The following is a 25,276-nucleotide window of genomic DNA, read 5'->3' as shown; positions in this document are numbered from 1 at the left end:
AAATTTCCGATTTGCATTATGGAGGAAATTCTCGATATTCTCTATTTTTAAATCTCTATGTAGAGTTTCATTGGAAACATAAAAATGAGCGTTCGTGATCTGTCTTAAAAATTTGTTTTGTGTGATCTGTAATTTCTTGATTTCATTTTTCGAATAAGTCGCCCAGGCTGGAGACGCATAAGAAAAGATAGGCCGAATAATGGCAGTATAAATATGTCTCTTTCTTCGTAAGTCAAGTTTTGAATTTTTACACTTCCGTATGCACATAAAAACAGACTGCTGTCAAAACCAGCCGTCACGTGGCCCAATATGTACGCTACGACTATCTCTCTCTCATTGTAAAAGGAGTTAGAAATCTAAGTACTTATTACTCAGGGTTTTGTTTCCTACTTTTCCTTACTTGGGCTTCTCAAAATGCTCGTGTTCTTTCCTGCTGTCTAAGAATAACTCTCAGTATTATGCCGTCTCGCGTGCGGGCTTCATTTTTACACGGTAATTTCTTTTTAGCATACAAACCTGACTTAATCGACTTCGCCCTCCCTTCTGGCAGAAGACAGGGTGTGGGATTGCCAGGCAGCAGTTCGCTTAATGCATTCAGCCCGAGCTGCGAAGATGTCATGCACCCAGATATCGCACTTGGAAAAAAGACTAATGAAGCCTGAGTCTACCGTAATAGTTTCGAGATGTATATTTTGCTAGAAAAATCGAAGCTCACGTGGAGCATTAATGTTCCCGGGATACCTACATCTAATGCCAACGGAGGCGTGGTTAAGAAGCTAAGCGCTGTTTTGAATGTGCGTGAGTAGAGTCATTGCTTTGGAATTGATCCCTTCTTCGGAAATAAACGATTCTCGAAGTCAACAACAATCATCATGCCACGACTCATGTGATTTTAAAAGATAAATAATCCTTGTACGCGTCTGGAAAAATTTTATGCTTTTGACAGTGTATCGGTTTCAACAACGCATATAAATTAACGAAATGAAAATTTCAGCTTATATCAATATTGTCGAATGAGTACATTTATTAATAAATTATCATATATATTATTTTTGCGGCTATTTTTTATTCTTTACTTATTAATGTTTTGTTCCAAAATGTTTTATCTAGATATCACTGCTGGTAATAATACAGTGTAGCTAAATTTATCTTGTATGCATATCAATATGAATGGCAAATTTGCGTTTTTTTTCGTCAGAGTTTGGAGTGTCAAGTTAAAAAAAACGTACACCCGACGTTTTCTTTACATGAGTTCAATAAAGTTTCCACTGCTGCTGAGGCTTCTAAACAAATTGGTACTGTGCCTGGGAAATATGCTGTTGCTGATATAGGACTGAAGTGCGAAATTATTCGTACGAAATAGAACTGAGCGATGACATTCGGGTCGCTCATCACATTTCGATACGAAGCGTTTTAATAATTTGATTGATATTTATTTATCCACAACAAATCACTCGTCAGTTTATCTGCTTTAAACAACTACATGGCGTTCACCTAGAACTTTAAGATAAAATATCAAGGAAATGGCATCGTCATTCACATAAATAACCCGACAGCACATGCGGCAAACATGACGAAAGCTGTTATTCACCAGCTTAAGTGGGAAGCTCCCTCACATCCGACGTATTCCTCAGATATCCGTTTCAACAGACTACCAACTTTTCATATCACTACCAACTGTACTCCATGTAAAGTCCTTCGGTTAGTCTATTTTTTATGACAAAGCTCACAAGCGTTACCAAACTACAGCAGTAACTTCATGATGTCTCTAATTTCCCCGATTTTTTTCCAAAGTGTTACTGAATTTTATAAGATTTTGGGAATATCAATTTTTCCTAAAAGTTTCGAATAAATCTACGAATTTCTGATTTTTTTACTCGCTTTAATTTTCTGCTATTTACAACCACACACACACATATATGTATATATGAGCAGTTTTTATGATATAGTCCATTAGAATTTCAGCAAAAACCCAAAGGAAATAATATTCCAAAATCCGAAACACAGAATTAAACTGCAGTTCTCTGGACTTCTGAAAACAAAGAACAAACTATATAAAATCATCTCCATTGCTTGTGAGTGACCGAGTGGTTAAGGCCCCTGATTCGAATTCAGGCGAACGAGCTTGCTGCATAGTTTGTTTTCCCAATGTGTAATGTGAATACGAGCGTTTCTTCTAGAAAGTTCTCCAAGAATGCAAACCTCCCTATATGAAGATAGCCTTTGTGCCATATTTAGACACACAGAAGTGTGTCAGCCAAATTCGGAACACATGGAAAAGAAAACATCGAGACACCGGCCATGTGTACCTTATACAAATCATTCCGAGCTACTTTCGACCTCCCATTACTCAAAACCTATTAGACCTAAAAACTTTCAAAATTTTTTGTCTAATAGAGGTCCACTGAACACTCAGAAAGCCAAATTTCATTAATCTATCTATAGTTATGGAATTATTAAGGTCTGAAAAGTGCCATTTTTATTGCGCACTGACTTACCGATGAAAAACTAGATCACTTTTAAATGGATTATATTTGGCATCAAGGTAGATCATTAGCCATATACAACGGAAAAAATCTAAAACTTTAGAAAGCTGCATTATTATCGAGGTTAAACCAAATAATACTCATAACAAGCATTTGACAAAGTCATCAACAGATGGCGTTGCAGCGATCGCCGGTTTCCGTGCCGTCATATGCTAATAAACTTTGTCGAAAGTGAAGAATAAAAACCTATTTATAACAGATTGGAAATGATAATGCAGAAGTAGAGTGCAGGACCGGCTGTTTTTTCATATTGGTAATGGTTTCGGGCCTAACAACAGCGATATCGCGAAATGAACGTAAACAACTTTCAAACGATAAACGCGTTGCCGTTCAGTAAGTCAAATTTAAGTAATGAAACATATGCCAGATGCAAATAAAACAATAGGAAATAAAAAATGAAACATGAATCTATGCTTTAAAATAAGATCTGAACATTTATACTGTTTAATAATTGAAAATAGCTGTTTAAACTTAATGTTTACATTTTTACGTTCTTTTAAAAAAAATCTAAACTTCAAAAACTAGATTATTATCGTGGTTAAACGAAATAATACTCATGGGAAATGTCGACAGTTTCATAACTGCTAATAAAAAGAAACCAATGTAGCATAAACTCAACATTTCCACCTTTATGGAAAATATAGAAATTGCTAATAGAAAGAAACATGTGCAATGTAAACTCAAGGAAAAAATATTGAAGATCACGTATTTGTTTACACGTATTTTTCATTTAAGTGTCTAAATAAGATTGTAACCTTTAATTTAGCTTTTCAAAAAGTAGTGTTGTGTAGCGAATTTAATTTAATTAAGTGATTCATAAAAATCAAAATTTTAATTTGTAATTATTCAAAATTTGAGCTACACAAGTTGGTTATATTCTTTCTGGGCCTATTAATTCTAGTGTAATATACGAGGGCTATCCAGAAAGTAGATTACGTTTTGGAATAAAAAAATAAACAAAGTATAGGAAACAAATTTTATTATATACAGATGAAAGCCACACTCAAATACTACTTTTCTACATAGTCACCATACAAATTAAGGCATTTATCGTAGCGATGTACGAGCTTGGAAATTCCTTCGTCGAAAAATTCGGCCGCCTGCGCCTTCAACCACTTCGTTACCTCTTCTTGCCTTCCATCTTGCACAAAACTTGTGGTAACCAAGCTTTTCGCTGATGATTTCGTGCAACAAACTTCGCGAAATTTGTGGAAAACTCAAAGAAAGTTCCGTTATTGTGAAATTTCGATTTTCACGGACTTTAGCATCGACTTTTTCGAGAAGTTCGGCGGTCACTATGCTGGGTCTCCCACTTCGATCTTCGTCGTGAACATTGGTTCGGCCATTTTGAAATCTTATGACCCACTGACGCACTCCACCTTCAGTGATAATGTTGTCCCCATACACTTCACGAAGCTGCCGATAGATTTCTATCGGTTTACAGTTTTTTGCAGTCAGAAACCTTATTACTGAGCGCACCTCGCGGGATTTTCAATTAACGCAGACATTTCAAACCGTCACAGTATCTGAACGGAGCACAGCACGAACCTCTCACTAGCACGGCTAGATGCAGACTGAGCTGCGCAACGCTCTGACCCCAAGATGGCCGCGCTAGCCCCGGCCCTAGCGGACACAGACGGAAACGTAATCTACTTCCTGGATGGCCCTCGTATTTTGGCTTTCCGAGTTTACGCGAACTGCGTCTTCATTCTTGTACACGCAAACAATGGATAAGTATTTTTCCTGCGTAATAAACTCAGTTTTTCATGTCAAAAATTAATTTGATTTCTTAGTATTTAATATCATTAGTTGCAGAAAAATTAGCTCTTTAATTTGGCATAACTTTCATTTTTCTAACTTTAATTGCATTTCAGTTATGAGCTTTAATTAGTAGATTTTCTTCGTTTCGCTTGTGATTTAGTTAAAGGGGGATGAAATGCCTTCTTTCCGGTTGAAAAGTCACTTTTTGCGAGTTCTCAGTGTTCTTTCGTTGGGACCCTTGCAGGCTTGTTGAAATTCCTAAGCTCCCCCGGTCGCAGGTGGTGGTTATTTGGCGAGGGTTTGGCGACATAGATTTTTCGTTGAGGTTTCAAAATAGTGGTTTTGGCGAGTTTGATAACATGAGGGTATGCTGTGGTTGCAACTATTTCAATTTTCGGCGAAAAATGGGTTGCGCCAACTTGGTAGTCCGGCGCTCTCCCTTTTAACGGGTTGTTTTAGGGGACGAGCTCACTTTTTACACTTTTTTGCACTTTCTACTTACCATCTGACGCTGTCTCGTTGGCAGCAGAATTTCATCTCGGAAAATGAATTTTTCCGCCTTTGGATCTACGGGCCTCTTGCCCTGGAGTTTTGAACGAGGGACTTAGTTGCACGAATTATGACCTCGACTAAATTATAGGCTCCTCATTGCCGTGCCTTAATATGTAAGTTACTCAAAGATAATTAAAATAGGAAAATGCAAAGAAGAGTGATGCCTAGCTCTAGTGCCGTTAAGAAGAAATTTCAGTCTCCTCCATGAATAGAGTATCATCTACATCGATAATCCAAATCTTTAAGAATTAATTGCCGCCATCAAGAGTCTTCTGCATCGCTAGTGATGCCTAGTTCTAGTGCCGTTAAGAAGAAATTTCAGTCTCTCCTCCATGAATAGTTTCCATCTGCTTCGACCATCCTAATCTTTAAGAATTAATTGCCGCCATCAAGAGTCTTCTGCATCGCTAGCTCCGGTGTCCCACGAAAAAAATGCTAACTTCAATATTGGATTGGACATCAAGGAGAACCTCCGTAGTGCTTCTTAAATCAAAAATAATAGCCGGACTTTTTGGAAAACTATCCACCCCTGAACTCTTCTCTGTTTCTACTACGCTAAGCAGCCGGCCTACTTGGCATCTTGATAATTTTTAAATATGAGGGCATTTCTCCTCCTCCTGTTCATCTGCAGCTTGTATTTCATAAGATAAGTTCCTTTTATTTGTTTTCTTTTATTTGTTGGTCGGATATTTAAAAAAAAAAAAAAGAAAGAAAAAATTTATAATAGGCAATTCTTATAGTAAAGTTTACTAGACATTTCTAATAAGTAATTCTAACAACTAAAATAGTTAATAGTGATTGAAATAACTTAATTAGTTGAATTAAAAATTTTGTAGTTGAGTAAACTAACCTAATTCTAATGAAATCATTTTGTTGTCCATAAAGTAAATTATTAGATTGGCCAAGGAAATATATCATTATTTAAATTAGTTAGTTGAAACTGTGAATGTAAATTAGTCAGATTGGTTAAGGAAATTTATTCTTCATTAAATTATTTAATTGAACTTGTGAATTTCTTTCTTGGTGAAGATTGATTGGTAAAGGTGTCATTAGTTGAGCTTCTTTGCTCCTCTTAGGGATTAAATTGCTTGTAGGATGTAATAGCTGATTTTAATTAACATATTACCCGGTTAAATCATTCTTTTGAAAATAGAAAGTTACTATGTGCAATAACCTGAATTACATTGGTTATTCTGAGTTAAATTTGCTTGTAGGATGTAATAGCTGATTTTAATTAACATATTACCCGGTTAAATCGTTCTTTTGAAAATAGAAAGTTACTATGTGCAATAACCTGAAATTACATTGGTATTGATTACTCTGTGTGAAATGTTTTTTTTTTGGAATGTATGACTTGTTAATCATTCTTTTTTTTTCTCCCCGGGGAGGGTATTGTTAATTTATCCAAAGTTTTATCTGATCATATTTATCTGAATGTACTAGCCATAATAGTTTGATATTATTGAGTCTAAGGTAGAAGTAATATTACTCTGTAGAGGTATGCATTTTGTAGAAAGCAATATTTTTCAGTTCAGCTTGAATATGATTTGCTTACTAAGTTCATTCTGCACTGTGTAAAAATCAATATGTTAAGAGTACTGATTGAATATTAATTGCTTACAAATCACTAGACTAAGTAACTCTTAAAAATTTAAATAAATAGGCTCACTTTTCTAGATCAGTCAATGTTTATTTATTTCTTTTTGTGTGTGTGCTCAATGATTTTCACCCGTCTCAGTCTCAAATTGATTTCAGAGTTAATCCGAAAACACAACGCAAATGTACAGGGCTTATTGATGTTAGTATATTACTGTTAAAAAAAAATTTAAGTGTTATGTGAACAGAGTAGGAAACCTTTAGGTACCAGACCTTTAGGAAACCTATAACATATTGGCGCCATTTGATTTCACCATAACAGTAGTGATATCATAGCAACAACATAAATGTGAGTGAACAGAATATTATTTATGTAGGAAATAAGTTTCTCGTTGACACACTGTATTTGATATAAATATATTTTAAATCATTGGACCAGTACCCAAATTTTAAGTTGCAGAAATCGACTGAAGCGACTTCTCTGTATCCAGAATTTCTTCTATAAGAACAACAACATAGATGTGTAAAAGGGGAGAAGTTCGGGAGAAGCGACGTTCGATGTAGTCGATGTCACCGACAAAGGAGTTGAGATCTAACGGATGGCAAGTTTCATAGCAATTCCTTTACTCATAGCTGTAAGAACGTACAATGTCCTTCACTTCATTTAATTCATTTAAAACAATTTATTACTTTCTTTGATACAGTATTTCAAACATGGCATGTTTATTTCTAATTTCGAAGTGAAATTTATTGAGCATAATTTATTGAGAATTAAAACTTGTCAAGTTAGAAATCTGATATCAAAGAAAGTAATAAATTGTTTTTTAAATAAATTGAAGAACGTTGTAGATTTCTACAGCTATGATTAAAGAAGCTGCTATAGAACTTGCCATCCGTTAGATCTGAACTCTTTTGTACGGTGACACCAAAAGTCGTTTCTTTCGAAACTTTTCCTCTTTTTCACATTTATGTTGTGGTTATGATTAAAAATAATCTAACCTTAACTGTTGCTTGTTAATCCCGACATCAATTTTAATGCGAGAAATATTGCTTTTTGAAAACTTGTTACGTAATAGAGAGCTATCTACATACATATACTTTAAAGCAGAGGTAAGCAAAAGCCGGTCCGAGGGATAAATGCTGCCCTTTTAATTATTTTATCCGGTTCATTAGGACATCTTCTCGTACGACATTTTTTATTTCTTTCCTACACAATTTCGAAAGCAAACTTCTGAAATCAGCAACACGTACGTATCTGTTTTTACACTGCATATACGCATGATTATTCTAGAGATCAAATTAAACTGAGAACACTGGATAGGCTAGGCCCCACCAGCAGCCGAGTGGTAAAGTCGCTGAACGCTGAAAGTTCGAATAATTCGAACACTCTGCGTTCGAATCGCGGCGAACGGGCTGGCTTCTTAAAGATTTTCGTGGTTTACCCCCGCATAACGTGTATACGACCCAGTTTTCCTTAGAAAGTCGTCCACGAAGGCATTCCCATTCTTAAGTAGATAATCCCTAGAGTGATTTGCTGTAATCTAACCAAACCAGACAAAACATAGATATACTAGAAAGTACGTGCATTTGCCGAAGAATATATTTCTAGTACTTTCACTAGTATATAAATAAGCGGATAAATACACAAAATTAAACACAGTATAACAAAAAAATGAGCACTATATTACAGATGATGATAAACATACAAGGTCAGGTTCCAAGTGTCTGCTATTTGAATGCTGCGGAAATAAACAAGGAAAAATAAGACCGGAAGAAATCTGTGTTATATAATTCATGTCTTATCAGAAGAGAGCATGCGTGTTTGTGTTCAATTTTGAAGTCGAACTTTAAATACCTGGCTGCGAAAGCTTTGCGAATTTTCACTTCCTACCCCCATGACTGCCGTATGAATTTAACCTTCATTTATAGCAAGAAGATTACTGTTCTTTGTAAAAATATATAGGATAAACGAGATAGAATTATATGTAATGTTAAACTGAAGAATTTCCTACCCAGTTATTCTCACGCCTCCAGTTACTATTGTGTTATTTTGGGTGTTTGCGTTACTTCGGATTTTCTAAGTTATTACAACGGTATTTGATACTCCGCAACGCTCATTTCTCCGAAGACCTATTTATGCCGATGTTCAACACACGAGCCCTCATCTATCATGTCCTACAGTTCATCCAGCCAGCTATTAACAAAGTCTTACACAAAGAGTTAGAAACAGCTTGCGATCTGAATAAAAATCGATTCTCACAGAATAAGATGAATGTCTCAGTACGGCTGGTTATTCATTCCACGCGGTGGCAACAGCGGAAGTGGAAGGAAGGACGGCATAGTAACTATCGGGCGATCCAGAAGAGTTCGTGCTTCGGATGAAGACTGGAGTTGACGTCCGAGCCAAAGTAAAAAGTTACACGCAATGCGAGGAGTAAAACCAAAATATATTACCGAATAGCACGCGAAAATTAGAAGACATACAGCGGCTGATGAATTCGATCCAAAGACAAATTCATTTCGTGGAAGTGGAAAGCTGTATCCTAGATGTTGTGTATTCCCTCGGTCTAGTAAAAGAGATTTCCTTATGTGTAGTGTGAATAAGAGGAAGATTGCCACATAAAGTCTTCCACAAAAGCATCTCTTCTGATGGCTATAGCTTTGCGTAGTTTAGTATAATTAGTCAGTCTGTAAAATATTGAGCTTTGTTATGTCAATTAATCTAGTGTACATCTAACAGGTGTAGAGGAGAAAAAAATTCTAAGTGTCCTCAAATCCGAAGCTTTTAAATTACCTCTAGAGTCATAAAATGTTCTCGAATATCTTAAAAGTATTTCATATCAAAATAAGAATTAGGAGAAAAAACTTTATTCAATAATAAAGATTTTTAATTAACTTGAAATCCGTAATTAAGGCGAAAGAAGTTTAAGAACAGATTTTAAAAATAATACCTTGTTTAATTAAGAAATACATCAAAATTATTCAGAGATGAATTTGAATGTGGGATGATTTTAAATCACTAATACGAGTCCAAATATCTCGAAAGCTTCACAAAGGATAAATGCAAGAATAATATAAATAAATAAAAATACCCTAAAGGACACAAACTTAAAAAAAGAAAAAAAACCCGAAAGCTTTCAGATTTTGTGTTACGCACAAGGAGCGTTTTTTCATTTACATACATGTTTCGGGAGCATTTTGGCTAACGTTCCGTTTGGTCTAAATATGTTTAATATAGCTTATCTTTAGAATTTTTTTACCGTACAATATTGCCATTGATCGCTTTGAAATCGTTGATTTTGTTAATTAGAAATTCGTTAAAGTTTTACAAAATATTAAATATATAATATAACAAACTCGAAATTCAAAATTGGGCTTTCAGGTTCCCATATTCGGGTGGAGAACTACGTCATTCAAAATTGGATGGCTTTAGGTACCACTGTGTTTTCATAATGCGAGAAACATGCATACGTTCGTGCAGATTCTTCCTTATTTAGATTCTTTAAATGTAATACAGGGCGATAATATTTGGTGGTAACAATTTGAAATGTAAAAGGGACATTTATATTGAACTGACATAAAAGTGTGCTTTCGAGACTAAGAGAGTTTCTGGATTAAAGCAGAATTGGGCTAAAATTTTAAGTAAAAGAAAATTTGAAAAACCTCAGTTTTATGGAACAAAATCAGTACTTTTTTTTAATATAGAGTAAGAAGACACAAAGGAAGTTTATGAGGTGTTCAAAAAATAAATGGCAGAATCTTACTTATTGCTGGAGTTTGTATCGAGTAAAATGAACTAAAATAGCCTTTGGTAGTTATATATTATGCCGCCGACCGTGAAATTGTAGCAAAGCAGCGCAATTTAGCACCAGTTACGGATAAGCGTGATGACTCACTCCTAATATCTGCACTTTCGTTTGATGTAACCGTTTGTATAATGTAACTTCACGATAAGCCAAATTTTAGTTTTATGAACCGAGACTTAAATTAACTGTTATTACTGTATTTTTATCTAGCATTTAAAAACATATTAAAATTTGGGGGCCTTCCTTCTACAGAACAGCAAACGACTGATCATTCTCAAACGTTATAGTACCCTACCATCAAAAAGTGCATATTAATATGGATAACTCAGTATGACCGACAAAACAATAGCAGACTGGAACAATTACCTGCGCAATCACCTCAAATTCTGTGAATTTAAAGGCCTTAATAAAATAGTGGAAAGCAACGAACGAACGAAGCACAAAGATCAATTGCATCAATATTGGCTGTTTATTAAATAGAGAGGTGCTAGTTTCTTAGAAATCCCCAGGAACTACTGAGGCAATTTTGGGAGGATCTCTGCTAACTTTCTTGGTTCGAAGGAAGCCAGCTTGATTGGTCGACGGGATTATACGTAAGTATCTGGTTTTATTTAAATGAGTTTGTCAGAAAGATTGGGTACTTATGTATTATCTCATGGACCGTCGACTGAAATTTCGGCCTTCGCCAATCGCTAATCGTTGCAGTGGAATTCTAAGGAAGTGTTCATCCATAATTGGTGCTAAACCGCGCTGTTCGGCCGATCAGTGGGATAATATGTAAGTACCACAGATTTCGCGTATTGTGTATATTGTGTGTGTTGCATGTGTTGTGTATATGAACTGCCAATAAATGATGAACTTCTGATAAATGTATGGATTGATAGGAACAGACCTATCCCATGGCTGCAAGATGTCCTGAACATACTCGACTTAACTTCTTCCCCTGCGAATTTTAAGAAATAGTGCTTGCAATATATAAATTGATAAGTTTAATTACAATAAAGAAAGAATCACACAAAAGTTACATCACAGAAATTCGCCCAATGGGCAAAAACTGGTTGTCTTTTTTTTTTTTTTTTTTTTTTTTTTTGTGCTGAAATCGGAATCGGAAGAAAAACTTACTTATTAACTTAAAATTAAACAAAACAGCAAATTTAATTTGGCTTAGATTTCAAATAAAACTTTATATGGCTTGGAGCAATGAAACACGTGTCCCACTTTGAAATATTTTTACTCCTGAAGAAAAATTAGTTATATTTGATCGCCCTCGAAATCTAAATTTATATAAAATCTACGCCAAATTAAGCTTATGCTAGTTTGCATGATATTTTACATGCTGTGTTGTTAATACGCATATTAAAACTGATAAACTCTGTAGGGAAATGTTTTGTGTGTATTATTAATCGATTTCACATAATACGAACTTCACCCAGATATCCTGAAATCCTACCGTTCATTCTCGGTTGTCATGTACGTAATTAATACTCCTGAGTACTGAAGTTGATTTTCTCAGCACAGTTTTCGAAACTATTTCAGCAGTAGTTCAGATTTTTACTTATTTCTTTCAAACCTGTAGAAAAATGGAGCCGTGCTTGATGCATTGTTCATATATATAAAAGGTACTATCGTGTTACGCGTAACCACCTTAATAAAAGTCGCCAAATTTTTAGACTTTGCGAACTTCTGGCAGCCATAAGCATAACCATACTTCCGGCTACCATGTCCGCAACAAATTTTCATTTAAAGCAACGTCGCTAAGTTCTAATGATTTGTATAAACAAACCCTGATATTTTGCACCTTAATTTTAAAACATGTACTTGTGGAATTTGCCAGAAATGGAAGAAACTTTGGCAAACTGTCTGCAGCAATACAGAATTTTGCTGCAAAAAATCTAAAGGGAACAAACAAACAGGACATATGTTTGGTAGATAGCCAGTGTTGTCGATGTTTGCGTGATGCTAAAGTCTCGCTGCCATTCTGTGATGACTTTTAAGCGAAAACAGAGCGCTGTATACTTAGGGAGAAAAACAGCGCAAAGAAATTACAGAAACATTTGAAGACGAATGTAGGGTTTCCTTTTTATTTTGTCGCGTAATACTTCTTTAAAAATTAAAATTTGTGTTTCAAATTGCTATACAATGTTGACTTTTCATATGTTGATAATGCTTGCCATCTTACGATAAATATCGGTAGTTTGCGGATCCTTTTTAGGAAATCGCAAATACTACCAATTTCCAACTCATGAATAATTTTATGTTTCCATCTATGAAAAATTGCTAAATTGCGCCAACGTGGTTTCGATAATACGTAAATTTGGTTTGGTTTATGTGATTATAGCAAACCCTCGAGGTTTATCTGCCTGATGGAGGAATTCCTTTATGGAGGACTTTCTAAGGGAAACTAGCTCGTATACACGTTACACATACGAAAAAACCACGAAAACGCTCATCCAGCCAGTCCGTCCGCGGGATTCGAACCTCGGACCGAACTACTCGTGTTCAGCAGCTTTACCGCTCGACCGCTGGTGGGCTTGTTAATACGCAAGTATCGAAATTCAAAACTAAACAAAATGCAATAAATAAATATGAATTGCTATAAAAATACATTAAAAAACTATATAAAAACAATATACAACGCCACAAAAATACATAAAACCTAAATTACTCGTAAAAATACAAATATTTGCATAAATTTCTTACTAAATTAATATTCTTCCTAAATAATCAGATGAATGCCGCATCATCAACTAACGTATTTTAAATGAAGAAAAAAATAATAATTCTGCAAAGTATGGTATGTATAGTGTTAAAGACTTCTTTTATAAATTACAATAATGCTGCATATTTTCCTAAAATTATCATGTTGGATTATATCATAAATTATATCTATTTAAATTGTATCACTCAAATTTGTTGCCTCCCAAAAAAGATTTAAATTATTGAGAAATCATGATTGTTATTTTCTAATAAGTCAAATAGTTAAAGAATTATGAGTTGGTTAAATAGTTAAAGCATTGTGGGTGGTGAAGCTAAATTAAGGATGAAAACACTCTTTTGTACGGTAACAGTTTGAGAAGTGGTATTTGTAAATATAAAGTTCTTTTGTTTATTACCATTACGAAGCATAGTCAGTCGGTAATAAGGTAATATTGCATAGACCAATATTACGTTGTGGCAAGTAGAGAAAAGCATTAAACATGATAAACCTTTTAAATCACCGGTTCTCAAACTATGGGTCTTTCACTTGCCAACTGAATGCAATAACACTTAACACTACGACAACAAGCACGGTCGAATGTGATAAATCCTTACATTTCCTATAAACAACAACAGTTTTTATCTTACTAGCATTTAATGGCTCGAAGAATTTGTAAAAATTCCGCTAAAGGCATTATTAATATAAAAAATGTCGAGCTGTTCCTGAGCTCAAATAACTACGAAGTCATGCGCTGTGCAGTAAATTACATGTAGAGCAATGCATATTAAAAACACTTGGAGTCATTTATTTTCGCATTGCGATGTCAGCATTAATTTTCAAATCATACCTACTTTAAAGATTTTAAGATACATATTTCATTTTAGTAATGTGAAATTGAGATGCATTTACATAATAAAAATATCTTGAAATCTCCGATTCAATTCTGTAAAAAAAAAAAATACAAAAAGATGTTTCTGGTTTCTCGAAATTTCCTAAAACACACTCATTAATGAAATATTCAATCCATTACAACAAAATCTCCGCAAATATCCATTCCTATTTTGCATTTTTGAAGCGGAGCGGAAAAATAGATCGCTTAAATATGTATGAGAATGAAGGTAATACGCTCTGACATACAAATATAACAGGAAAGATTTAAGACCCCCGAATCCTTGGTAGCTAAGAGATAAAAACCAAACAACAAAAAAGGTATTGATGCATTAAACCATTTGCCTGTATTAAAGACACGTGCAAGTACTTGCGCAACTTCTCTTTTCGAATTCCGTAAGGGATAATGCGTTCATTTAAATACTTAATGTATTTTCGGACATTAAAGGAAAAATTCTTTAGTACAGATTTCAGTTTGGAGTCCAGTTTTGAAATCTTTTCCCCCATTACGTTCGATACACATTTTTCCCGTATACTAGAAAAAGTAATGATTCCTGCTGTGCCATACTTTTACTACCCATTCGGCCCAGGCTGGAATGAAAAATTTAGAACGATGAAATCGGAAGTAGTTCCCCGCTGCATTATTTTCCGACACGAGCTTGCTTTACATTCGAAGATAGTCATGGAAAAGAAGCACTGCGCGCATCCATTTTTACTCGAGCTACTCCCTCTCAAAAATATTACCTTTCTTCTATCAAACTGCGTTCGGAATAGGAAAGTTTTAATCCATTCTAAGCAAAGTGAGACATATACATTTCCGAAACCTTTGCTCGAGATCGGATTACAAACTTTTCATTAATCTTCGGAACTTGAGAGAATATTGAAGAAAAATATCGAATGATTTTACTTTTTAGTCTCACAGAATAGAAATATATTTTAAATATTTTTGACGTTAGAAGCGCTTTCAGACGAGTCTTTTCAAATTGTTTTAAATCTTTGTTTATAAACCTTTACGCTAGCATGTATTTATCATTCACGCAACTTGGCAAAACTTGCACTGCGTGAAAACTGAAACTTTGTAATTTATCTTTAACTTATCCTGGCTAATAAGCAGTTTCCAGAATTTCAGCATTCCGAATTTTACGATATAATTATCTTCCAAGTTCTAATTATTTAACCAACGCAATTTCCTAGCGCTAGCAAGATAAAAACTGTTGTCGCTTAAGGGAAATATTTACCTGAAGCTCTCTTTTTCTAAATTATTCATTGGGAAAATGCACAAAGTTATGTCTTGAATAATTAAGTATTTCCTTTTATAAATAATGCAAAGATTTCCATCTAGTTTTCGTTTATGATTATATAGCATCATAGCAGTTGTTTATGGTACCATTTGCCACCGCCACTTCAAACAGTTCATTTTAAATAAATCATTTTTCCAAAAGCTGTCTTCCAGAGACTTGCATTCTTAAACTTATCCTATTGCTTCCACTTGAACCAAGTTTTATATCATAATTTGTAATGGAAATCTGAAAATCAGCCTGTAGTTTGTTTCAATTTCATAACTTTATTTTCAGTTGATGTACTCGTTTTCCCTATTTCTAATTGTAAATTCTTCTCAGAAATACTGAACTGTACTTGATAGTTAGTTATAAAACTCCAATTGCTTTTAACTGAAATAGAAATGACTATGTGTTAAAGCAAATTTAAAATAACTGCATAGATTCTGTCGAGGATAGTTTGGTTTATTTAATAACGGCAAAGCACGCGAGGACAATCTGTTTGTGAGGAAGGATGCCTTTCCGGAGGAAATTTTAAGGGAAGCTGATTATATCGAAGAAATCCAAGAAAATGCCCATGCAACCAGCCTGTTCCACCTAGAATCGAACCAAGGTCGAATTAAAAGTATTTAGTGCCTTTCTGCTCAGGCGCTGGTAGTCTTTTCTATCAACGAAAGAGCACTTTACAAATTTCGTTTTCAGAACGTAAAAATATTGGATCTTTTACGTTCCAGTATAACACGCATTGAAAAAATTTTCAGAGAATGATATATTCGCCAACACTGGCTATTGGCAACAGTTAAATGTATTGTTAGTTATTGTATCTTACAGCAGTGTTCTTATTTTGAAACTAAGTACTACTAATAAAAATGTTTAAGTTGAATCACTTTATTTTCTTCTTTGGTTATTCAAATAGCTTAAGCAAGAGATATGTTTCTGTTTTTTTAAAAAACATTTAGTGTAGTCAAAATTGAGTTGGTGACAAAAGTTGGAAGAGTCAGCTGAATCACAATTTCTTTTAAAGAAAATTGTTTGGTGCGTGTTGCCATATTTTAAAAAATATATATTTGTCAAACTTTAAGCTTTTAGTTGAAATAAACACATTAAACGAAAAAATAACATTCCCTCGCTCGAATCAAAGTGATTGTATTTTTATTTTGGGGAAACACGATAATCCAATAAAACAAATTATCTTACTTCGATCAAAGTGATTCAAAATTTGGCTTACGGAACGAAAGTAGCCCCATAACCCGAATTTTTTGATCGATCGAATGAGAGAATTCGAAGTCTCAATAATCAAAGCTCTACCGTATTTGAAAACCAACAACAAATAATAAAACACTGTCTGTGAAATGTTTCTTTTCTAACATAAAAATCAATAACTAGTCTTACCTCCGAAACTATACTATCCACATTCCCCAGCCAACTCCTGTTATACAACCATCCATGTTCACATTCAGAAAGGTCACGGGCGAGGAAATCCATGGATCTCTTCCTAGCTACCTTTCGATGCTTGCTTAAAACAACATATTCCAGTGTATGGTTCACGAAACATTGAGTATGCCATATTTCTGCGTTCTTGTACACCTTCACCATGTTTGAGCGAATATTCAAATATACGGCCTCGTCATCGGGGCCAACCCGAGGGATCCTACACCAGTGGTCAGGAGTCCAAGAAGCCACGAGTTGGCAATACATATGGGTTCCGTAAGGCAGCTGCGATGGCAAGAACACCAACCAGAAGAGCAGCTGTTGATACCGGCCATAATCACCAGCCTGCTTCAGTTCGAATTCTGCATCCAACATAACTGCTCTCGAACTCTCAAAATTCTAAGCGAAATAGAACAGAAGACGCCACCGCCGCATGAAGGGGCGTCATCGCATCAGGGCGTCCACCTTTCGTTTGAGGCCCTTTCGTGACGGCGACGGATCGGTCAATTACAGCGAAGCCAGAAAAACCATTTCTTGTTGTTTTTAGTAGCAGATTGATGTGTGAGGGTAAGCACGGCAAATAGCGCCACCTAGAGCACAGCAGGGAATGTTTATCAAATTTAAGTGCTGCTGCTTTCAAAAACAAATATTCGTAATGATAATAGCAGAACAAATACAAGTTACCTAGATGGCTGAAATATGTGCTAGAAAGCAACTTTTGAAGTTAAAGGACTGCAATTACAATTTTATATCTATCTGATGGTTCAATAAAACAATTTCTAGTGATAATAATACATTTTTAGCTTGCAAATATTCGTTTTATTTTATTAATTTAACAGACACAAGGGAAAAAAACTTATATTCTTCCTGAAATAGCTGAGCCTGATAATTACAAGTTCATTGATCTCAAAAATTTTACAAACAACTGCACATTTGTTACTAATACCAATATAAATATCTATTAGTTAACTCTAATAGCAAATAGTAATAATTAATAGGAATAGTGTAAAAGTGACCAGAATATGTACAGCGTATTAAGCGTGTAGTGTAGAAATAGCTTTGAAATATACTACTTTTAGTGCAATAAGTAATAATACAGTACTTTGTCAAATTATTCTAACCTTAGAAAACGATCTCTCAAGGCAAGTTTGAAAAGACATAAAAAATGGCAAATTTTCAAATAAAATACGCCGCTCAGTTGTCGTACGGTAATCAAACTTCTTATAATTTTATACGAAGTAAAGGAAGTATTGTAATCACGAAAAATTCCGGGTACCATATTTCAACAAAAATATCCATGACTGCTATCGAATGCAATTTAACGATGTTTTTGAGTGATATCTGTACGTAAGGACAGAATAAAGGAATCTTTTTCCCAAAACGAATTATAAAACTAATTTAAAATATATTCAGAAGCGACTTTTTCGTAGCGTCTGTACGTATGTATATATATATCTCGCATAACTCAAAAACGAGTATCCTCAGAAGGTTCAAATTTTGTATACAGGACTGCTATAACATGTAGATGTGCAACTTTCAATTTTGGTTGCAATCGGCCGCACCAAAAGTATATATATATCCACTCAGTTACTAGGCTCAGTGAGTTGAGTTTCATTATTCTTATATGTTTGTAAAGTGTGCATTTGTTTCTTTAACCATGATTGAATTATGTTGTTCTTATCTTCAGTTTAAAATTTTTATGCCTTTAGTTAACCTGCATGTTATAGTTGTAGAATTATCAACAATTTAAAAGTTGTTTAAGTGCGCCTAAGCCTATTTTTTATCATACCAGCCATATTTGTTTATATTTGAAGCTTAGCATAATAGTGGATTTGTTGATAATGTAGAGAAACTAAGCTTCGCCACAACAAAGTAATGTCTTCTTTTATTATTACGAATTAAATTATGCTTAATCTATTCTGAAATTATCAGTTAAGTTACTAAATTATCCCATATATTAACACAACATAAATTCCATAGCAAATGAAATTAGTTTCTACGCCTTCAGTGTCTTTTCGCCGAGTGAGACCAAAATTAAACTTTCAGTTTTATGCACAGAAAAATCTGCCTTCTTGCCCGCTGTCTGAATTACTTGTTTTTGTGTAGAAAGTGTAATTTTAATTGTTTTAACTGTAGTTGGTGTTTTATGTTCTTCTGTATCTTTCAATTTTTAATATAGATATTTTGAGTTTTTATGTATTTTTGCTATTTTTGTCTTGTCGCGAAGTGAGAACTGAATAAATTATAGCAGATTATTGGAATTGTTACCAATCTAGAGAAACTAAGCTTCCTATCAACAAAGATAACGTCTTCTTCTATTATTGCGAATTAAATCATGCTTAATAGATTCTGGAATTATCATTTAAATTATTAAATTATCCCATATATTTATTCAGCATAGCGTCCACAACAAATTAAGTCAGTTTCTGAGCTTTCGGTGACCTTTTGCCGAATAAAACCAAAAGTAAACTTTCAGTTGCACCGAAATATCTGCCTTCTTGCCCGCTTGTCAAATTGCTTGTTTATGCTTAGAAACTTTAATTTTAATTGTAAAAATTGTTCTTTAAATTGTTTTAGCTGTATTTATGTTTTATTTTTTCTATATGTTTTAATTTTTAATATAGATATTTTGGGTTTTTATGTATTTTTGCCTTGTCGCGAAGGGAGAACCGAACTAATTGAATGAGGTTAGGTTATTTAATTACGGCAAAGCCTCGAGGGCTATCTGCCTAAGGGGAAGGATGCCTTTCGTGGAGGAATTTCTAAGGGAAACTGGCTCGTATACACGTTACACATGGGGAAAACCACGAAACCACCCATGCAGCCAGCCCGTTCGCGGGATTCGAACCTCGGACCGAACTACCAGTGTTCAGCGACTTTACCGCTCGGCCGCTGGTGGGCACTAATTGAATGAGAAATATATATCTGAGGAAAAAGTTTAAACGAAATGCAGAAAAAAAATGCGTATAATTTAATATTCCTTACTAGAAAGTAATATGGTGTTCACATCTGAATTGTTTTTTCATAACGATTATAAAATTTTAAAATCTTGACAAATACAAGTACAGAGACAGCGTTAAAAGTTACATTCCGCTATTTGTCTAAAATAATTTACTTTTAAAATTTGGCTGTGCCAGAACATGACTATTTTCGCCATTTAAAATACTTCTGTAATTAGAAATATATAACTACGCCCAACGATTGGAAAAATAAAGACTGGGTAAAGACATCTAGGTCGAGTAGGGTGTGATCGTGATGTATATAACTTAGAACGTAGATGTTACAGCAGTCCCATATACAAAATTTCAACATTCTACGGCTAATCATTTTTGAGTTATGCGAGATACATACATACGTATGTACAGACGTCACTAAAAATTCCCTTTTGAATCCACTTTAAATTCATTTTACAATCCATTTTGAAAAAGAGTCGGTTCTTACGTATTACTGCAATCACTTGTCGATCTAGCATTTTTTTAGAGATTGAAAGATAAAAGCTACTTGTCAACTGCAAGTTGGTGGTTTTCGCGCCAATTTTTTTATGATAGGTTCTATCGTATTTCGGTAACTATTGCTAACATGTAAAAGGAAAACATACTTCAGCAATTTAAAATGTAAACTTAAATTATTGAATAAGGATTTGATAAATAAATTGACAAATAAAAATTGAACATTTATATTCTTCACCATCTGCTTCTGTCATTTTTTGTGCTATTCTTCTCCAGAAGTACACAGCGACCTGTTTTAGCTTAAAAATGAACCAGAGAATTGTGAGGCCTCGGCATTGGGCAATTCTTAGCAACAGCGAATGTCTAAGAAATGCATTTCCTTGTTGTTTGCTTAAAACATTTTCAGCAAAATTCTGTATTCCGGCAGAAATTTTACCGCAGTTTCTTCCATTTCTGGCAAATTCCATAAGCTCATATTTTAAAACTAAGTTTAAGGCAAGAAATATCACGGTTTGCTTATAATAACCTTTGCAACTTGGAATACATCAATAAAGAACACGCACTAAAGCAGCGGCGTTGCTTGACTTATAGAGTTATGAGTATGGTTGTTGGAAGAGTTATTATGCGCATGGTTGCCAAAGTTTGCCATATTCTGAAGATCTGGCGAATTCTATTTAAGGTGGTTGCATTAATACGTAAGTACCAAAAAGTCCTTTATTCTGTCCGAACGTACAGACGTCACGTTAAAAAGCGTTCAAATGGATTCAAAAACTGTCAAAATATATATTTCCGTTGAAATATGATACCTGAAATTTTTCACAATTACGACGGTTCTTTTACTTCGTACAACGAAGTTAAAAATTTTATGATGTTACTTAAGATAATGTAGATAAATTTTCTTCTCAAATTCCGCAAAATGACAAGCTGCTAAATCGCATCATTTGTTATATTTTATTAACCATATCACCTAGAGCTATATGCGTAAGAGAAAATGATTTCGTTGAGGATATTTAAAGATAATCTGGTTCGCATTTGCATTGCCCATCGGGAAAATTGGTGATTGATAATAAGCTAAGACGTGTATGTGCCACGATCTTTGCTATCCAGAACATCTCCTAGAGGCAACAAGAGTGTCACTTCTCGAGTTTATGTATTTTGAGTATAAAATTTTGCAGGCCGCCCCATCGGGATAGTGGTTAACGACGTTGACTGCGAATTCCGGAAAACACTGGATGTTTGTAAATGTATAGCGTCTGTGCGGCATAAGGGCACTCTAAATATGCGGCGAGCCGGAAGCCCTCTCGAGAGGTTGTAGTAGATGAAGAGCAATGAGAGACTCTCGGACCCGTCCCGATTTAAAATACAAGCTATTAAGTGATAATGATTTGAAGACAGTAAAATCTAGCGTAGTGCATTAAACTGCTTAAAATTTAGGCTTTCCAGCCAAGGCGTAAGATTTAATGGAAATTAAGCTTAGAACATTACGTTTAGTCTTGAAATAGCGAGTCATTGAGGTCTAGTGCTTTTAATTTACTAACATCCAAGACTTGGGTTAGCAAGTAGTTGCTGAAAACTATGCATTCTCACACGCATTCCCAAACATTGCAAAACTGAAGAGCAGGATGAGAAATTGAGTATAAAGGGGAAAAAAGATGTAAAAATGTATGAAATTTGAAATATTTAAGCGCTATACAATTTTTTCTTCTAGATGCCTGGATGGAGATGAGATTGAACTAAATTGAGATGACACGAAAATCTTTCCAGTGAAATAGAAACTTAAAAAAAAAATTAAATTTACTTTTAGACATTTAACTTCATGTTCGTAAAAGTTGACTCCTGTTGTAGGTTATAATTTAATATCCTCGCAATCTTCATTGCAATTACTTAAATTCTGGTGGGGAAAGGGTAGGGAATTAAACGTTAATTAACCAGTTATTTATAATTTCAGCCGCCTTAACCGTAACTTCTTCTTTTCGTATTCCTCACCATAATGCAAATGAGTAGCGAGTATTTAAACTGATGTTTTTGATTTGAAGACGCAACGTGGTTATGGCATCGCATTCGCGATACATTGTCAAATTCCTAGCGCTAGTATTTGTAATTATTCGGCTTTGCATTCTCTTGCTGCCGACTGTTTAATTCCGATGCCGTGGTAGAATTATGGAGCCAGTTCCTAGTACTATTTAATTGTATAGTCCTTAACTAGTGTTTGAACGTTTGATTTAATATGGACTGTCCTATTTTATGTTGCCTCACCACGAGTTTCGGATATTCTAGCACGTGCGAAGGTCTTTATTTTCTGATTTCTGCTTACATGAAAAGATTAATGTAATTTTCTCAAGGCTTTATCTTTGTTCTCAACGTAGCGATAATTCGCTTCACGTTTGTCAGTGTTATAGGACTCATTTCGCATTACCAGATTAACTGTAATCTTGCACAGTGTTAAAACAATAAGTGAATATACCGTTAAAGTATGAAATTCATTAACGTTAAAGTGTGAAATCCAGATGAGAAAATGCCACCTGATTATGTTCACTTTAACATTATTGAGTCCTTGTAGTTTAAAGAGTAGAAAAATTAATAGTCGCAGTGACAGATGCAAAACCAGACGCAATGATTTATCGTTCAGATTATTCTTTGTCTGCCATTTTATTCAAACTCATTCATCTATTGAGCATGGTAGCCCAGATCGAATGATATTAAGTTCGTTTATTGAAATATTGTGGAAAGCGATATTAAGACTTTTATGAATATGTGTGTGCCTTGTCAACAAAAAAATAAAAATAGGCAAGAATTGTGTTGCTGTTAAAGCCATGTCCTTTTTTCTTGGAATATGAAGTTAAGATGCTATGTTAATCTCACAGATTTTCAGTCAAAGCAAAAATAAATTTATTTTATTTTTGCTTTGACTGAAAATCTGAGATTTACATCTTGTGTTTATCAAGACCATGTGACTAAATTTGTTGTTTGTTAAATCAGGACCACAATAAAATATTTAGGCTTACTCTCAAACAAGCAATTTTACGCTCCTCGCAGATGACGTAGCGCCACTAATCTACATATTGTAGTTTTACTCAGAAACTCTTGTTGGACAACATACTAAAATTTTATATGGATTGGCTTATTTTTGAACGAGTTATCGCTATTTTTGTGATTTTTACTTAATTTTAAAATCCAATATATAATATAACTGAATTATACACTTTAAAAGTAATAATTAGAACAATGCCAAACAATTAACAGATTTATTTAATTTTCAGCTTGACAGTTACAAAAACGAATCATTAAAAAAGTTAACTTTTTTTTTATCGTGGCTTGAACATGCTATAGCTATTCAGATCATTTAAAAGTTAAAATTTGTATTTAAGACCTAAATACTGGCTCCACTTAGCATTGACTACTAATTTATTATCAATAAACGATATTCAAATCTCGAAGCAAGAGCGCTGAAAACAATAATTAGCGAAAGAGTTTTAACACTGACTGATGTTGACAATTGTTTCTCCTCAATTTAGATTCTCGCTCCTATTAAAACTCACTTATTTTACATACTCTGGTGAAGTAGACAAAGCAGCAAAAATTCGGGAAAAATTCAATAAGTAACGCATTAATTAAAATAAACCTGTAGAATTATTAAGGTGTTTTTTTCAAGCAGGAAACGTAAAAAAGTGTGCAACGCTGGGAATTGAATATTGTACCTCTCGAATACGTATTGAGTATGCTTCCAATTACACCATGAAGGCATATGTAAAGGAGAGAGAAAATAAATTTTATAACTTCACTTTAAAATACTGAATATATGTAAAGTACTGTACTTAATCTTAATACATATTATATTTAAGGAATTGTACCAAATATAGCACTTTTTACATTAAATGGAAGAAATATTCAGCTTAAAAATACGGATGAAAAACTTAATAACTAATGATTTTGATCTTAATCAATTTTTAAATGAAATCTCTTGCCTATGCAGGTCATTAGACGATAAAATAAAAAGGTTTCTGGAGATCAATTTAATTTCAGATTTGATACGAAACAAATAATATAATGCGATGGTCATAAAACGAGAGGGAGGAAATAAATCAAACTCCAAAATTAGATCTGGAAATACTTCAGATTATATTATATGTAAAAAAAAATAGTACGAGTAATACGATGTCATCATTATCTACGTAAAAGTAATTCAATGGATTTCAAATTTCTTCCATCAGGAAATTCGTAACTTCTTTTTTTTCTTCTAAGGAACCTCTTATCATCATTCATTAAATAAATATTTAAAAAAAATTGGAAATATGTCAATATTATGTGCACTTTATTAAGAATAGTAAATAAAACTCATTATTTCTAGTAGAACATTCGAGGCCTCAAATCCTACAAATAATGGTTAAATTTGAGATTTCGAGTTTCAAAATTTCAAGTTTCATTTATCATTCAAATTTAACAGTATTTTAAACTTACCTACCATATTCATTAATTTTCCGGAATGTAACTGTCAATGTTTAATGTTAACTCTTGAAACAATCCTCCACACCTTCTTTGCTTCCTTGCATTTAAATAGCTTCCGTGATATGTAAAGAAAATACCTAACATTTACTGAAATTCTATTGTGAAAATGAGCCTCAAGATTCGAGGTATTTCATTTGCATTTCTCAATAAATAGTTGTGCTTTTAAAAAAGTATTAAATAATTATTAACTCTAATTTGTAGTATTGCTTATTAAAGAACGTTAAAAAAAGGTTTTCCATCTTATTATCATTATATGACTGATTCTCGAGTTATGGAGAACATTTATAATTCGGTTTTGAGAAAGTTTACGATTCGTCACGCATCTAATTTTATCATAACTTTACTCATAAACCATATTTGCATATTATTTAAGATAACAATAACAAAAGAAGTAAAAAATTTTTTAGGTTAATTTAGTGATTTGGTTTATTTTCCACGAGTTATTGAAAAAGTTTTCGAATTTTTTTTTTTTTTTTTTTTTTTTTTTTTTTTTTTTTAATTTCGGCGTACAAAACTCTCGAAAATAAACGCATGAAATCCAGAGTTCCTCCATACACAGTTAGAAGAACATTACATTAATGGACTTAGGAAACACTTCGAATCTGCGTCAAAGTCTAAAAACAAGAGTAACTACTGCAGCCGATGTCTCTTTAGCCGTTCTCCTAGAAGTAAAACACATGCAAAGATGAATTTAAAGTTTCTTCCTGGGAACTATCACAGGCAGTGCGCTCGTGAAGACTATTTCGTCAGGGTTACTATCAGGGAC

The 25,276-nt window shown here is 33.9% G+C and overlaps 1 protein-coding gene across 1 annotated transcript in view; it reads right to left on the bottom strand.

Moving 5' to 3' along the window:
- Positions 1-17,085, bottom strand: part of LOC118204361 (beta-alanine transporter-like) — a 226,722-nt gene extending 209,637 nt beyond the window's left edge. The window contains exon 1 of the mRNA XM_085826048.1: positions 16,517-17,085. Within this exon, the coding sequence (XP_085682174.1) occupies positions 16,517-16,930 (414 nt within the window). The 5' untranslated portion in view covers positions 16,931-17,085. The remainder of the gene's footprint in view (positions 1-16,516) is intronic.
- Between the last annotated feature and the right edge of the window lie 8,191 nt (positions 17,086-25,276).

Source organism: Stegodyphus dumicola, chromosome 10, assembly GCF_044657685.1.
Source record: "Stegodyphus dumicola isolate Sdum_Otavi_A_Nest chromosome 10, ASM4465768v1".
Taxonomy (NCBI): domain Eukaryota; kingdom Metazoa; phylum Arthropoda; class Arachnida; order Araneae; family Eresidae; genus Stegodyphus; species Stegodyphus dumicola.
The sequence above is the reverse complement of the archived record's forward strand: the minus strand, read 5'-3'. Positions and strand labels throughout refer to the sequence as shown.